General features: G+C 32.8%; 1 protein-coding gene across 1 annotated transcript in view; it reads right to left on the reverse strand.

Moving 5' to 3' along the window:
- Window positions 1-604: 604 nt before the first annotated feature.
- LOC143051541 (uncharacterized) overlaps window positions 605-17586 on the reverse strand; it is a 64661-nt gene continuing 47679 nt past the window's right edge. The window contains exons 9-13 of the mRNA XM_076224435.1: window positions 16344-17116; window positions 14855-14885; window positions 5348-5619; window positions 3337-3364; window positions 605-1620 (exon numbers count right to left, since the gene is read on the reverse strand). Coding sequence (XP_076080550.1) covers window positions 1232-1620; window positions 3337-3364; window positions 5348-5619; window positions 14855-14885; window positions 16344-17116 — 1493 coding nt within the window. The 3' untranslated portion in view covers window positions 605-1231. The remainder of the gene's footprint in view (window positions 1621-3336; window positions 3365-5347; window positions 5620-14854; window positions 14886-16343; window positions 17117-17586) is intronic.

Consider the following 17586-nt stretch of genomic DNA (forward strand, 5'->3'; position numbering starts at 1 on the left):
ATGAGTACATGTTGATAAAAAAGTAATACCTAAATTACCAACGTATTTATATTATGAACAAGAATGATAATTCCAGTAAAAGAAAAAAAAAGAGCTAGATATGGACACGTTTGGGGAAGTGGGCAGGTTTGGGCGCTTATACAAATGACACCCTTTGGCGCCATTTTATAACTTGACATGTTTGCAGTTCAGTGACGTCGATGTGGACACGTTTGGGAGAATCAGACACGTTTGAGGGGAAGGACACGTTTCTAAGTGTTACAAATATATTCAAGCATAACAAAAAAAAGTGTAGAAAACTGATTATTTAAGTGAATTTTGTAAGTCCGAGGACCATAACTCTGCACTTAATCATCAGACTGGAACATAATTATAACTTGATCTGTAACTTGTCATGATAAAACTATATACCAAATTTCAAATCAATATCTTCAAGCATGAAGAAAAAAGTGTGGAATGGACAGACAGACAGACAGACGGACGGAGTGCAAACCTTAAGTCCCCTTCGACTTCTTCGGTAGAAGACTATTAATATGCATGTGTATATTTACTGGTAAAATTCCCAAGTTATGTCTCTATGAATATTCTTCAAAAAGAAGCGTGGTTTGAGAAACAGCTGTATTTACAAAGTGCAACCATAATCGAAAAACAAATTAAACTTGCATTCTAAAATATCTTATATAATTTGAATATCGCAAAAATTACACAACTGAGTCTTGTGTAGAGTACACTTGCGTTTGGCGTATCAAATTATAAGGTTGGTTTAAAAAAAAAACATAAATATATAAAATGTAGCTGTTACCTCATCTATAAAAAGTATCAGTATAGTATCACATGGGATGACCAAATTAACAATGTAAACTAAATCTTATTAATTGCATATTCCAAGTGATGACAAAAAGCATTCTGAGTGTTTAACAATACATAGTCCTCTGCCTGTTTTAAAGTTATTGTTCTGTTGATTTATAACTTGTCATTGTGTAAACAAATATAAAGACAATAGCAGGACGTAAAAAAAGTATGAAAAAATTTAGAATAAAATTTCAAAAAATATAACACATATTTACATAACACTGTTTAGATATGGAATGGAATAAGGAGTTTGGAAACACAATTATTAAGTTTCTACAAGTATTACTAAAAGGTGGAGTGTTTTGTTTTTTCAAATGTACATACAGCCAAGAAATTAGCTAGCATATGTGTTGGTAAATTTTACTAAGCAAAAGCTCTGCTACTTTTTCCTCTTTTGAAAAAGATTAAATCTTTTCAGAAGTGTCTTAACCTTTCCCTCCTTCTCCTTTTTTTCGTGTGGAATGTATTTCTTTACACCTACTGTTTTAATTATTTCCCCCAAACATGAAGCACCTCTTTCAATATTAACTAGAGCTTGGACCAAAACACCAATGGTTGGCTTCACTCGTTGATCTTCTCTCCACTGGAATAATATATCTTTGCATTGTGCGACTAAATTCCGTCCATTGTTGTATTGAATGGTATCTAATGATGTTATAGGTAGTCCTAATTCTATACCCAGTTGGAATGACACCACTCCTATAACCTGTGCTAGTTCATCTAATATTTCATCTGTTGGAATCAAATCCAAATATTCTTCACTAATATCTGTAAACATGACAATTATAAGAGAAATAATTCCATAAACATATTAATTTACAAAATCTGACGCACACTTAATAACAAAACCCTAAACGCTTACTGACATTAATAACTAAGGCCATTTATATGTAAACTGCAGGAATAATCAAAATATTTTCATATTTCAGATTCTCCTGGATTTCATTTCAGTCTCAGAACATTCTATGAAAGTTTAACACAAGTAACTGATGACTACAAAAAAACTCCTTAAACACAGACTGTAGCTAAATGTTAACTGCAAATAAGTTTTTTATCCGAACTTAATTGAAAAAAAAATTTAAAGGTTTTGCTGTGGATATTGTCTTATGATGATAAAAGATTTCTGAAAAATTTAGTATTATATCATTCCATGAAGAATTGACAAAATATTTTATGTCTGAAAAATTTGATTCCCAAATAGTATCTGTATGCAAACAATGAATAAAACATAGTCCTTTTATAAGCAAATTGCGGAACAAGAATAAAATTATTTCTAAAATTTACCCAGGATACTTACTTTTGACATCACCAAGCCTCTGTTCAAATTTAAAAAAAATCCATAGAAGTCTGACAAAATTATAGATGTACAACAATGTATAAACAAAAGGTTTAACTACAGACCGAACCTAAATGTCGACAACACTGGCGATGCTAAAGAAGCTGACGAAGAAATGTAGGATCACTATGCTTGGATCCTGGACATAATGTGGCAGCTTGACAAACATCATTGTTCTATAGATATGCTGGTTATAATAGATTTAAACTAGAGGCTCTAAAGAGTCTGTGTCGCTCACCTTGGTCTATGTGAATATTAAACAAAGGACGCAGATGGATTTATCACGAAATTGTGTTTTGATGATGGTGATGTGTTTGTACATCTTACTTTACTGAACAATCTTGCTGCTTACAATTATCTCTATCTATAATGAACTTGGCCTAGTAGTTTCAGTGGAAAATTGTTAAAAATTGCCTGTAAAGGACAATAACTCCTTAGAGGGTCAGTTGACCATTTCGGTCATGTTGACTTATTTGTAAAAATTGAGCCCCCCAAAAAATGTTTTTTTTTTGTTTGGGCAGTTACCCCCAAAATGAATCACAACCTTCTAGTTGTATTGAAACTTGTGGTACAATTTCAGATCAATCAAAATACTTATACACAAGTTATTGTCCTGAAACTAAAAAAATGCTTGTTTGGGCCCTTTTTTGGACCATCACCCCCAAGAACAATCCCAACCTTCCTTTTGTGGTATTGAACTTTTTAAAGTTATTGTCTGGAAACCCAATGTCTTCGGACGACGATTACGTGATAGCAATATACGACCCCAAATTTTTGTTGCGGTCATATAAAAACTGCATTTCACCCCAATGTTCAATTTTAAGCCATGACGGCCATCTTGGTTGTTGGACGGGGATACATTTTTCAAACTGAATACCCAATTGATGATTTTGGCTAAGTCTGATTGTGTTTGGCTGAGTAGTTTTAGAGGAGAAGATTTTTGTAAAAGTTAACAGACGACCAATTTATAGTGTGATCTATTTTAAACCAGAACATTGTGTATTGTATCAAAATGCAAACAGTTATAAGAGATATTTTATTTCAACTTATGTACATTTATTTACTCATTGTCGACCATAACGGTATCAGTAGACAGCTTAAGGAGCTACCTTTCTTGACATTTTTAACAAAATCATTGAAATACATACCGCATTGTCTCTTTCGGATTCTTTTAACCTACAAAAATAGTTTCTAATAAAATAGATATACATGTATAAACAAATATATTTTTAAAGTTTCAAGTTGATGTGACTACAACTTCATAGATAGCCATCTTGAACTTGAAACGAAAGACGCACAGAATCGAAAACATGATACCCATACTGGTGTAAATGGGCGGTATAAAACAAAATTAAATTGATGACATTTTACTGTTTTGCAAGTTTAGAGAATATTTACCATCAAGTTTGTGCATGACATTCAATTGATGGATGTCAAGAAGTTACATGGTTAGGAAAATCAATTTTCATACTATATTTGGGAATATTTCTCAGTTTACCCAACAACTATTTGATTATCGCTAGTTAAAAATACCCAATTTGTGTAGAAACAGATTTAATTTGATTCCAAATAATAATCTGAAGGTAACTCCTTTATGGATGTTTTTAGATCTTACACACCTAGACAAAACAAATCGGACAAAGCAGAGTAATAGATCTGATCTTAATCAGATTGGGATTTCGTTGCACATATAAAAAACATGCTTTTTGGATAAAAAAAAAGCCAATCAAGAGTGAATTTTAAGTTAATCAAAGAGTGACAAATGTTTAAATCACAATAGAAAACTACTTTATAGATCCGAAATAAAACTTAATTTGTTATAAACAATCAAATATCATCTGAATTATCTTTGATTAATGAACATCATGAACATAGTGACTGATATGGTGGCATTAAACAAAGTTTCAAGCACAGTTCATAGCTATATATAATATTACAAATACCACAAAAGTAAAGGCTTTAAAATGTCATTATGAATCACAGAGAAATCAGATGAAGTTATTTGAACAATATCGGAAACTTATATCACAAATGTAACAAGATATATGTATACAAAACTTTTCTGTGATATACATGTCAAATACTATATAAGGCTTCAAACATGTGAATTCTTATTGAACTGACAAAACATTTCTGTTGTTAAAGTTTGATCTCTTCTGTAGACGAAACGCGCGTCTGGCGTACTAAATTATAATCCTGGTACCTTTGATAACTATTTACACTACTGGGTCGATGCCACTGCTGGTGGACTTTTCCACCCCGAGGGTAGCACAAGCCCAGTGTCAGCACTTTTGTGTTATCATGAATATTAATTACGTGGTCATTTTTATAAATTTTCTGTTTACAAAACTTTGATTTTTTTTCGAAAAACTAAGGATTTCCTTATCCCAGGAATAGAAAACCTTAGCCGTATTAGGCGCAACTTTTATGAATTTGGGATCCTCAATGCTTTTCAACTTTATTCTTGTTTGGCTTTCTAACTATTTTGATATGAGCGTCACTGGTGAGTCTTCTGTAGCTGAAACTCGCGTCTGGCGTTCTAAATTATAATCCTGGTACCTTTGACAACTACTTTACCTGACACAACATATGTGTTGTTTGTTTTGTCTCTGCTACTTAACCTGACAAAACATATGTATTATTTATAGTTTTATCTCTGCTACTTTACCTGACACAACATATGTGTTGTTAGTTTTATCTCTGTTGCCTTACCTGACACAACATAAGTCTCGTTCGTTTCATGTTTGTTATTAGACATGACGCAATATATGTGTAGTAAGCTTCATCTCTGTTACTTTACCTGACATAACATGTGTGTTGTTAGTTTAATCCCATCTACTTTACCTGACATAACATGTGTGTTTTAGTTTTATCTCTGCTACTTTACCTGACACAGCATATGTGTTGTTAGTTTCATCTCTGTTACTTTACCTGACATAACATGGGTGTTGTTAGTTTAATCCCATCTCCTTTACCATGTTTACCTGACATTACATGTGTATTTTAGTTTCATCTCTGCTACTTTACCTGACACAGCATATGTGTTGTTAGTTTCATCTCTGTTACTTTACCTGACACAGCATATGTGTTGTTAGTTTCATCTCTGCTACTTTACCTGACACAGCATATGTGTTGTTAGTTTCATCTCTGTTACTTTACCTGACACAACATATGTGTTGTTATTTTCATCTCTGTTAAAGCATTCGCTATGTTGATGAATCTTCCTGAACATTTTTCTCTCCAGTTTATCAGGATTCTATACTTGACAATCTGAATATAATCAGGGTTATTCCGTAGAAGTTCATCCCATGCTTTAAACGTCATACCAAGATGTATGGCCAATTCACGTATGGTGTTTTCGTCACAAGCTGATGCAAATCTTTGAAGTTCAATATCACTCGGCATCTGATTCAAGGCACCTTCATGTAAACCTAAGTATACACAAAATAAACTTCTTATACGGAGAATCAAACCCTGAAAGGTCTACTTATATGGTTCTAATTTGATTGATGCTTTGTTTACAAGGGATGAAACCAAAGTATACTTTTTGATAGTTTACATAGAATCAATCATAACGAATTTATCATTGTCTTTACTTATACAGGTAAACAATATACACATGATAATTACAAATGTACAGTCTGAACAGGACAAATATTCTCTCCATAGAACAAATCACCACATAATGTTCACTGAACAGCCTGCTACAAGAGTACACTTTATTTAAGTCAGTCTTAACTTTTTAACCCGTCAGGATGATTAACCACAAAATAAGTATTGTACTATCTGATACAAGAAATATGTCTACACAGATTTTTAGTGTAGCTGTTGCATTCATAATGATCTATCAGAAATATCATTTACATGAAGTAAATACTAGCTAATACTAAGTGAGACTTTCATTCTTTTTAAAGATACTGTATTTTGAAAAGGTGAATATTTGTTTTATTAGTTATTTGTATTTCTAAATATACTGGCATATATATTTGAACTATCTTTTAGTTCATATAAGTACCAACCTAACGAGTATATGTTTAAACAATGTTAAGCACTATATTGTTGTAGTTTTTATTATTTGCCTTAACATAACAATATATTATGTTGTATAGATGTAACCATCAGATTCAGAACTATTTGGGATGTTAATGTAAAAAACAAGAAAATGTATAAAAATAAGAAGACGTCTTATGAGTGTCAATGAGACAACTATCATCCAGAATTAAAATAACAAGGATGCTAGCAATTGGCCTGAGAACACAGTTATTTCATAGCGTTGTACACTGTCCACACTAGGGACTATATTTGTAGACAACGAAAATCTAAGGACGATAACTGTGTCCTCGGAACTAATAGTATAGAAAGACTTGACCAATTTTAATAAAACTTTGAATGACCTAAGCATAGGGAATTATAAGATAGTTGGTTAAACTTCATGGTCATAGGATATATATTATAGAAACTATGGCCACTTTGATATTGAAATTTGAATGTTTTATTTTGACGTTTAAATCAAATAATATCAACTATCAAGATTGGGGGTTAAAAAATTTAAATATTGCAAAAATTTGCTTTTTAAATTATTCTTCGATATATATTAAATGTACTTTAAATGGAAAGAAAAGTTACAAAAAGCATACCAAATGAGTATAAAATGATCTTAGGCTATGTAAGACTGAACATTTTTTAGAGTCAATAAAAGGCCCTAGCACATATTTGTAGGACTCTAAAGTGCGATGGTACTCTAAAGTGCGATGGTCACGCTAAAGTGCGATGGTCTACGCTAAAGTACGGTGGTGTATCACGCTAAAGTGCAATTGTTGTTTGTTCGCTAAAGTACGATGGTATATCACGCTAAAGTGCGATGGACCAAAAGGGTAAGATTCTAGGGATTAAAACATCAAGGTTTAAAAATAGTCCTTTTGCAAAAGCTAACATGCTAAGGTATAATATATGTGATAGGCTTTATAATTTACCGGTAGGCTTAAGTTATTATTTCTAATTTAGAAGACAAACCAAGTAATAACTGCAAAAAGGGTAATTTATGTGTCGCAAAATATTATATTTCATGTAATATGAATTTTAACAAATTCGGCGCTTATTGCAAATTTGGATAATTAGTGTAGATTGCCATTCACGCTCATGTTACAACCTCCCTTATGTGTATACTATTTTCACATGATAGTACGAGTAACATGCTTAAAGAAACAAGCAAACATAGCAAAGAAACAGGTCGTACTGTGACTTATTGTTGTTAATGTCTATGTCATTTTGGTCTCTTGTGGAGACTTGTCTCATTGACAATCATACCACATCTTCTTTTTTATAATTAATCATTTCAAATTGAAACACTCCACATTATTTTCGGAGACAACAAGAGAAAAGGAAAGAATAATCGGTTTCAGAAATATTCAATTCTACGAGATCAAGATTTTTTTTTTTTTTTTCAATCTGAATTTGGTACAGACGCTATAGTTGATAGGGTGTATTTGATTATTAAAGGTCAAACTACGCCAGGAATCTTTAATGATCAGCCTTATAATGCCAAAGGACAATATTCAATTCTAAAAGCGTAAATTTATGACTTGGATGAAAGGTTGTCAAATTGACACTCATACCACATCTTATATCTATGTGTAGGGTACTATTTATAAGGCTTTCAAACCCCAATTTAAACTATACCTGTTAACCGGTTAATTGGTCGAACGATTATCCGAGTAGCTGGTTAGGCAAAAGTGTACGATTTGACAACACTACTATTATGTATTTATATAGTAAATGGTTGACTGTAGGAAACAAGTCCTTCTTACAGCACGACACAAATAATAATTGTGCTTCAGCCGAACAAAGAACAGTTAAATTTAAATCAATTTCTAGTAAGTCATGAACATTTGGTGTAAAAGTTGTTAATCAAATATTCGATTCCTAATCTATATTCCGGCATGTTCATTTTTGGTTTGTATGTACAACTGTTAACGTCATAATCAAACTACATTTCTAACATCTATATTTTCGCGGACCATCGGACTTTAGCGTATAGAAGCACCGCACTTTAATGTAGACCATCGCACTTTAGCGTGACCATCGTACTTTAGCATCCCCATACACTTTCGAGTCCTACATATTTACATATAAAAATACATACAGAAGCTATAAGAAATGGAGCTTGTTACTTTTTGCTCATTTCAATGCTAAGATGTCATGATAAAAGAAGTCTAATTGCAAAAGGACTCATGTGTTCAACTTTTTCTGCTTTATGGTCTGATGCACAGTTTTTTTTCACTTTTCATTGGAAAACTTGCTTGTAGTTTTAGTTTCAACTGGCATATATTTGAACCACAAACTATCCTACAGAAGAAATAAAGGTGGTATATAAAATGGATAAGGTGCACAGATCATTGTCCAGTGCTTTTTTAACAGATTTAGTGAAATATTTATGATGGACTTCAAATTCTATGTACAAAGCCTTTCACATTTCACAAACATTAAACAGGCCGTTCGACAAGGGCCTAAATACAAAACATTCTGCACAATTAAATCTGTGATAATCTACTTTTCTCTATGTTCATAGTTCACAAATGGTAAATAGAACTTGAATTAATCACAGCAACACAAATATCAAAGCATAAAAAGTTGTCGGATAGAAAGTCAGATTGCCTCTTAGGCTTACAATGCAAACTGCATTAAAATGCTTATTTTCGACATAAAATGTCAAAATGGGACATTTTAACAGAATTTCTTTAAAATAAAGATGTTAATCCTTTACTTTTATTGAGTTTGACAAATTGCAAACCATTCAGGGATGTTGCCAAAGTACAGAATCTACATTTCCTGAATTCATCTCTTATGCCTGAGAACACAATAATTTCGTAGTGCAATTCTTTTAGACAATAAAGTCAAATTCAAAAAATCCAACCTGCTGTATCACAAAAAGATTTTTACAGTGTAGTGTACTACTATTGGGACAAAAAATATCAAAATTATAGAAAAGTCTACCAGCTCTAACTCAAAATATGGACAATTCTCTGTTAAGGGGGTCTATGATTCAGTTTGACAGCTTCTGACATACTAATTTTTGACCTTTTTTAACTGGACCAAAGAACTATTTTACAAAAAGATTCAGCACCTAAATTTTTTAAACATGTAATTTCATCCCGTTACTTAATATTTCATGCATAAAATATAAATAAATAAATATGAAAAGTGTATGAAAAACATGTGCAAGTTATACACTGTCCACACTAGGGACAAATTTGTAGAAAATTTAAGGACGATAAATGTGTCCTCGGACCAATCATAGGTAATTGTATGACCTTCAACAATAAGAAAAAACCCATACCATATACTCAGCCATAAAGGTATCGACATGAAAAATGCGAAACAATCCAACTAATAAAATTAACAGCCTGTTTCGATTTCACGCTCACCATATTGTATGCCCCTGTTTTATCTATGAAATACATCTCAATCCAAATTTGGTAAACATTCTAAAAAGATATCATAATGAACATGTGTACTTGTCAATAGATCATTAAACATGCAAGTCCTCGCAACTTTTCTTATTGAGAATAAAACTTGATGATTACGAATATTTAAATGCATTTATGTTTAGTATATTATAGTCCATGTTTCATACCAGAAAAAATGATTAAGACAGCAAGGGAATTCAGGGGTGTGGAAATATTTGTTGTGAGCACTTGTCCCTGGGCAAGTGAAACCTAAAATTTTACTTGTCCGGAAAAAAATGTACTTGCCCTGATGATCCCAATAAATATTGAAGTATTTCTTGTTAGCTAATATATGATTCTTACTTAGCACTGTTGTGCATCACAAACAAATGAAATCTATTCGTTTATATGTGTAAAAAATAAGGAAAGTAGGAAATGGGTTGCCATTAATGGGACAGAAACCTAACAGCAAACCAACCAATGAAATGACTTGTAAAGGACAATTTTGCAGCAGTTTTTGAATAAAAATTGTAGCCAGTAGGTACATATACTAAATTTGAGGACAGTGTTTGAAGAAATGTAAACTAAATAATAGATAAACTATTGATTTTGTGGTTTTTCTCTCGACTGACATACTTGTTTTTTCTTGATTATTTATTATTGTCTTGATGGGCAATTAAAGTGTCCCTTTTATTTTCCACTTTGACAACAAATAATGTTGACCTTTTATCTATAAATAAGAATTTATTTATAAATAAGACTTTATCTATAAATAAGACTTTATCTATAAATAAGACTTTATCTATAAATAAGACAAAAACTTAATTTATTTCCAGAATTTCCATAGATAGCCAGGGGCAATCTGATATCCACGATGTCTGAAATTCTCGCTTCCGTTTTTTTTTTAAAATACTCTGTGTCCTCCATTTGCATTTGAGGTTTTCTACTCGACTCATGACTCTTTTTGTCTTGCTTGCCCACCTTTTTATCGACTCCTAGGAGTCGATATTAAGAATTGAACGATGGACAGTTAGTGCGTGAATTTTTCTTGCTACCTGATTGGAAGATATTACGAGACGTGAATAATCAAAGTTTATTGATTGGTTAGGATGATCCAAACCTAGTAAATGTCCTTCAATCCAGTAGAGTATCGAATTTGTCCTCTCTATTTTAGCAATTAGATTTTGCCTGGTCATTAATCATGCATATTCATGATATTGGTACACAGGTAACTTTGATCTATAAATAGTCGAATCTTCTGGAGTTTCGTAAACAACAACGTTAAATGATATATACTACTTCATAACGTGTGACCTCACGTGTGTGGTAAAATTTGTTGATGCACGTGGCTATTCTAGTAAATGAATTAATCTACAAAGCGAGAGCACTTTCCATTTTCATCAGCTATGAGTCGACTAGACCTTTTTGAACGGCTAATGCTTTTTATTAAGTATTTATCAATCTGAATCTCGATACAAAATTTAAAGAAATGACACGAACGGTAAATGATGGATAAAACCTAATCGACGATCCCGGGTCAATGGACAAAGCCAATGCAATGTTACGCGACTCGGGTTCGTATCCTTTTTTTAATTTATTTTGGTAATCGATCTATTTCCGGAATCATGTAATATTTATCGTCATGAACATTTTGTTTTTACTTGCTGAACATTGGTTTCTTTTACATAAATTAAACATCTTTATACGTTTTGAAATTAATTATCTGTTTTTATTGGATTTGAACTTTGTCTTGTATATTTTTTTACTTGTCCACGGGCAACCAAGACAAAATAATTACTTGTCCGGTTGTTCAAATGTACGAGTCGGGCGAGTCGGGCATAGCATTTCCACACCCTTGGGGATCATAAAAAAAGTTGAATAAATTAAGGTGAAAGTACTTGACCTATATTCAAAGTTTGTGAACCAATAAAAAATTTAAGGGAATTTCATGAAATTCAAGAGGAACGAGACTGGGTACATGACAGAGTACGCGTATCCGGCATTGCTTTAAATAAGTTTTTAAACAAATCAGCCAGAAATTGTGCACAATTAGTAGGCATTGAAATACTGACCGTCAGATGAAATTATCAATTATTGTTTGAGTCATTGTTTCGAAGAAAGGATAAAGCATCCACAACCTTAGACTCATTATAAGGTCAGAAACTCGTGTGATCATTGAGGGTGGAAATATATCAGATGACACATTGACAATCAATCCGTGTCACTATTTACCAAGGGAAACAATGTGTTTATAGACAGATCAAAAGCAAAATAAATGTGGTCAAAGATCTTAGAAATCTAATGTGGAATACTGTGCAATTGAAGATTTTTTCTTGAAACTTTTTAAAAATTTGAAATTATAAAAAAAAAAAAAATATGAACCCCTTAAAAAAAATTGGACCCCCAAAAAAACTTTTCGAATCACCCTTGGAACATTTACCATCAAACTCAATCCCAGTCTTTCCTTTGTAGTATGGAACCATTGTAACATGTGTAAGGGAGGTAACTCTAATGCAAAAAAAAAAAACAAACAAAGAATATAACTAGAGGCTCTCAAGAGCCTGTATCGCTCACCTGAATCTACTTGGGTTTTTGAAATCATATAAAAAAATATAAAATTTGGCTAAAAGTAACAACACTTGGCCAGCACCTAGCTCATAAGGACAGGAACATTCATGCTATGTTTGATTTCATTCAATTCAGTGGTTCTTTAGAAGAAGACTTTTGTATGCATTTCCCAAAGGGTTCTATGTTAAACTAAGTCCCCCCACTGGTGGCCATCTTGGATGTTGCAATGACAACAAAGTAACCAAACTTGGTCAGCATCTCATTAGGAACATTCATGCTATGTTTGGTTTCATTCGATTCAGTGATTCACTTAAAGAAGACATTTGTATGTATTTCCCCTAAGTTCCTATGTTAAACTAAGTCCCCCACTGGCGGCCATCTTGGACATTGGAATGGCGACAAAGTAACAACACTTGGTCTGTATCTCATTAGAAACATTCATGCTTTGTTTGGTTTCATTCCATTCAGTGGTTAACTAAAGAAAACATTTGTATGTTTTTCCTGTAGGGTCCTATGTTAAACTAAGTCCCCCGCTGGCGGCCATCTTGGATGTTGGATTGGCTACAAAGTTATAACATTTAGTCAGTACCTCATAAGGAACATTCATGCTATGTTTTGTTTTATTCAATTCAGTGGTTCTCTAAAATAAGTCAATTGTATGCATTTCCCATAGGGTCCTGTGTTAAACTAAGTCCCCCATGCTGGCGGCCATCTTAGATGTTGGATAAGCTACAAAGTAACAACACTTGGTCAGCATCTCATAAGAAACATTCATGCCATGTTTGGTTTCATTCAATTCAGTGGTTCTCTAAAAGAAGTCAATTGTATGCATTTCCCATAGGGTCCTATGTTAAACTAAGTCCCCCGCTGGCGGCCATCTTAAATGATGGATCGGCTACAAAGTAACAACATTTGGTCAGCACCTCATAAGGAACATTCATGCCATGTTTGGTGTCATTCCATTCGGCGGTTCTCTAAACGAAGTCATTTGTATGCATTTCCCTTAGGGTCCTATGTTTAACTAAGTCCCCCGCTGGTGGCCATCTTGGATGAAGGATCGGCTACAAAGTAACAACACTTAGTCAGCACCTTATAAGGAACCTTCATGCCATGTTTAGTTTCATTCCATTCAGTGGTTCTCTAGAAGAAGTTCAAAATGTAAAAAGTTAACGATGACGACGACAGGCCAGGTGAACTAAAAATGTTTTACCACTGAACCCTTTGATATACACTATTATAGTATTGTATGTATTCAAATCACAGTATTTGATGTTTCTAGAAACACCTAAAAAATATTTCATTCAAGAACTAGCAAGCAAATAGCAAAAAGTACCAACATAAAGAAACAAAGCTAAAGTGATTGTCCACTAACCAGGAAACTTTTGTTGTTCCCTCTTTTTGCCCCTAATTCCCAAACAGATTGAGCCATATGTTAAAATTTCATAGATTTCTGTTTACTTATACTAAATTTATAGTGCAAAAACCACGAAAAATGCTTATTTGTGCTGTTTTGGACCCTAATTCCTAAACTGTTGGGACCAAAACCCCCAAAATCAATCCCAACCTTCATTTTATGGTCATAAATAAAGGCAACAGTAGTATACCGCTGTTCAAAACTCATAAATCCATGGACAAAAAACAAAATCGGGATAACCTTGTGTTTAAATTTCATATATTTCTATTAACATATACTAAAGGTATAGTGCGAAAACCAAATGACGACGATGACGACAACGACGGGGCGACGACGTCATATTAATATCATCCAAAAAAATTTCAATTTTTGAGGTCGTATAAAAATAGCTTTGACACTTCAACTCAACTGCACACTAAATATACAATTATTGCCTTTCACAGAACCTAAGAAAACTTAGAAAAACATTTTATTTGTGCATTACAGGTCACACTATCCATTCATAGGACTTGGCAGAGGTCAGATGTAAAAATTGCTTACACACTACAAGTCTACAATTCAAAATTTACAAGATGTAGACAAACACTTTTAATAGAAGTCAAAAAAATTTAAGTAAATGTCCTTTTACAATGAATGTTGTTAAATTTCAAACAACCGGAAAACAGGAAGTGGCTGCATCGTAGAGGTAAATACTGCTTTCTAGCTACAACTCGTCATTATGAAGCCGCAGACCAAATAAATAAAATCATTTCCTTTCATAAATGCAAAGTAAACTTTGACAAGATTTTCTAATCAATGTCTTTTGGGCAGATAAACAATCAGACTGGAGCAGTTATATATAATTACTAGACCTGCTTTCATCGTTATCGACACAGGTTAAAAGCAAAATTTAATAACCTTAACTTGAACATATTGTTGTACTCACACAAAGTCAACGGGTAACAACCTTATATATTCTGCTCAAAACTGAAGTATGTTGATGATAATACTTCAGAATAGGCATTTGTAAGTACTCAGTTTGACACAATACAAGCTACACCTTTGGATTGGACCATTGTTATGACAAGTTTGACAATAATTATTAATACTATTTACCTGGACAGTTTGACAAAAATTATTAATACTATTTACCTGGACAGTTTGACAATAATTATTAGTACTATTTACCTGGACAGTTTGACAATAATTATTAATACTATTTACCTGGACAGTTTGACAATAATTATTAATACTATTTACCTGGACAGTCCCCTTCACATTGTTCTTTTGTCTGAAACAAGATATTGCTCTATATAAATACATTAATGACAATATTGGTTATAAGATATGCTACCTATGTTTATTATTTCAGACTTAAGTACAAAATGATGCTGTTATGATTAGACTATATTAAAAGCCTACGAAATGTATTACTTTACAAGAAAAAACATAGTGGCAATAGCATACTAGGATAAGAATAATTAAAGATTATACATATAGTAAAAAGCAATAGCGATTCTTGTCTATCTTAATATTAAACATCAGTATCCATCACTTTAAATTATTACAGTATCTGAAAATATATTTGATAAGTTTTTCACAAAAGGGCATGTGTAATTTTTTCTAACTGCAATCAATACACCACCCATAACAATTGGTGCTGCAGATGAAAAATGTAGCAAAAACACCAAATGATAAAACAAGAGGCTGTTTAGTGACAGCTAACTGAATGTTCCTTCAGAGGTCAAACTGTGCAACAGTTGAGCAAGTATGGACACAACATTTTAGCTGAAAACAGCGCTGAATTTGGATTGTGATTGAATATTTGACACAGCATAGGTTTGCAAAACTAAATAAATGTGGTCAAAGAACTGAAAAAATTTAAATTGGACATTTACCTATTATGGTCTAATATCCAAAATCTAAGTACATTGTAATATCAGTATATCAAAGAACCCCAATAATTCAATTGTTGATCAAATAAAATAAAAGTTTAATTTAGGCCCCTTTTGTCCTCAATGCGAACCAATTTGATGAAGGAGCCCACAATTCAAAATCTCTCAATATATGGTTAGATTCAGTATTTCAAAGAACCCCATATATTCAATTTTTGTTGAAATCAAACAAAGTTTAATTTTGGACCCTGATTTGGACCTACTTGAAAACTGGGCCCAACAATCTAATAGTGAAACACAAGTTTAGATTCAGAATTTCAAAGAACAATATATATATTTCATTTATGTTGAAATGAAACACAGTTTAATTTTATCCATACCATAGAACTTCACCTAATAAACACTTAAACCCCTTGTCAGATTTGCTCTAAATGCTTTGGCTTTTGAGATATAATCCAAAAACTGCATTTTACCCCTATGTTTTTAGCTTTGGCGGACATGTTATTTGACGAAAGAGTGAATGAAACACAAACTTTATTCAAGATACCCTTAAGCATCATTAAGCTTAAGATTGTTTGGAATTGGTTCAAAAGTTTCAAAGGAGAAGATATTTGAAATAGTTTACGCCAGATGGACTACAACAGACGATGACAGACGCCAAGTGATGGCAAAAGCTCAAAGTTCCTTCGGAATGCAGAGCTAAAAAGTATGTATCATGGTTCGTTGCGGAATAATGGAATGACAGAATGACTGAATGACGGACAAGGGTAAAACTATATTGCCCAACAACTTTGTTGCGGGGGCCATGAAAACTAAAATTACTAAACTATAAGAGCTACATGATCTACTTATACCTGATCTTGATTCCAAATATTCCACTTGTCTTTAGTATGTACAATCTTATGTTCCTCACAGATCCATTCATCAGTTGTTAATGCTGCCTCTTCAGATATATGACATTCTAACCTGGAGCATGCATATTCAATGTGGAAGGGCAGTTTTTGGCTGCTAGAGGAGACTGTGGACTTATAGAACTCTGAGATTCTCTCCAATGTTGTATACATGCATTCCTTGATACCAGTGGCAATATCTGGTACAATCAGTCCATTGGAGGCTACGTGGATTATGTAGAGCAGAATCTTGTTACCTTCAACACATACAACAATATCATGTGCTTTATCGAATGATAATCCAACGAACCCTGAAAACAGGAGTTGTTTTTCTTCATATGTCTTCACGGTCCACATACTGAGACATGCGCTAATGAGACGATTCGGTAAGGCTGGTGGTATAATTGTCCCTTTGAAAACAAAAGCTAGACTGATGGCTTTCTCTGGTGTACATTCATGGGTCATGAATCTTGTGTCATTTCTTTGAGTGAGCATACAGGGAACAAAGAAGTTTTCTACTGGTAACCGACTTCCTGTAGTTATATCATATCTACGCTGCTCTGATAGAATATCAAGGTGAATAAGCATATCAAATATGAACTCTTTGTAGGGAGATATTTTACTGAAGTGCTTTTGTTGCCAAATAAGATAAAGATCTTTTCTTTGTATTATTCCACTCCCTGACATCCTTTCAAAAGTATTTCTTATGAGACCTTTCTTTGGCCAGAAGGCAATATCTGTAAAGTAAAATAAAAAAAAATATGAGTATTATAGCGAACCCTATGATAGTTTTCCATAGATTCACCTGCAAATTACCTGTCGATTTAAACTTTTGGCAGTTCTATTGTCCCATCTAACAAATACAACAGGTATTGTTCTCTGTGTAGTTTATTCACTAGGACCTTTAAATTTCTTCCAAGAGAAATCTATCACTCATTGATTAATTTACCTGAACAAAAAATTGAACTGTCAATGATGGAAAAATACTTATACCAATACTAAGAAAGGACTCACAAAACTGCATGTGGTGTTCATGTGGTGTTGTATTTATTCAATACCAAAAACTCGTTTTTAATGTGTTCAATATTAGTACTGATTTAAAAATTAAAAGTTGATTTCTGATCAAATATTCAATATTTTTGTGTGTTTGATAAATAAAAATTTGAATATTATTATTTTTTAATTAAGGTCTTCATAAACATAGTCT

The sequence above is a fragment of the Mytilus galloprovincialis genome, chromosome 11 (genome assembly GCF_965363235.1).
Source record: "Mytilus galloprovincialis chromosome 11, xbMytGall1.hap1.1, whole genome shotgun sequence".
Lineage (NCBI taxonomy): Eukaryota > Metazoa > Mollusca > Bivalvia > Mytilida > Mytilidae > Mytilus > Mytilus galloprovincialis.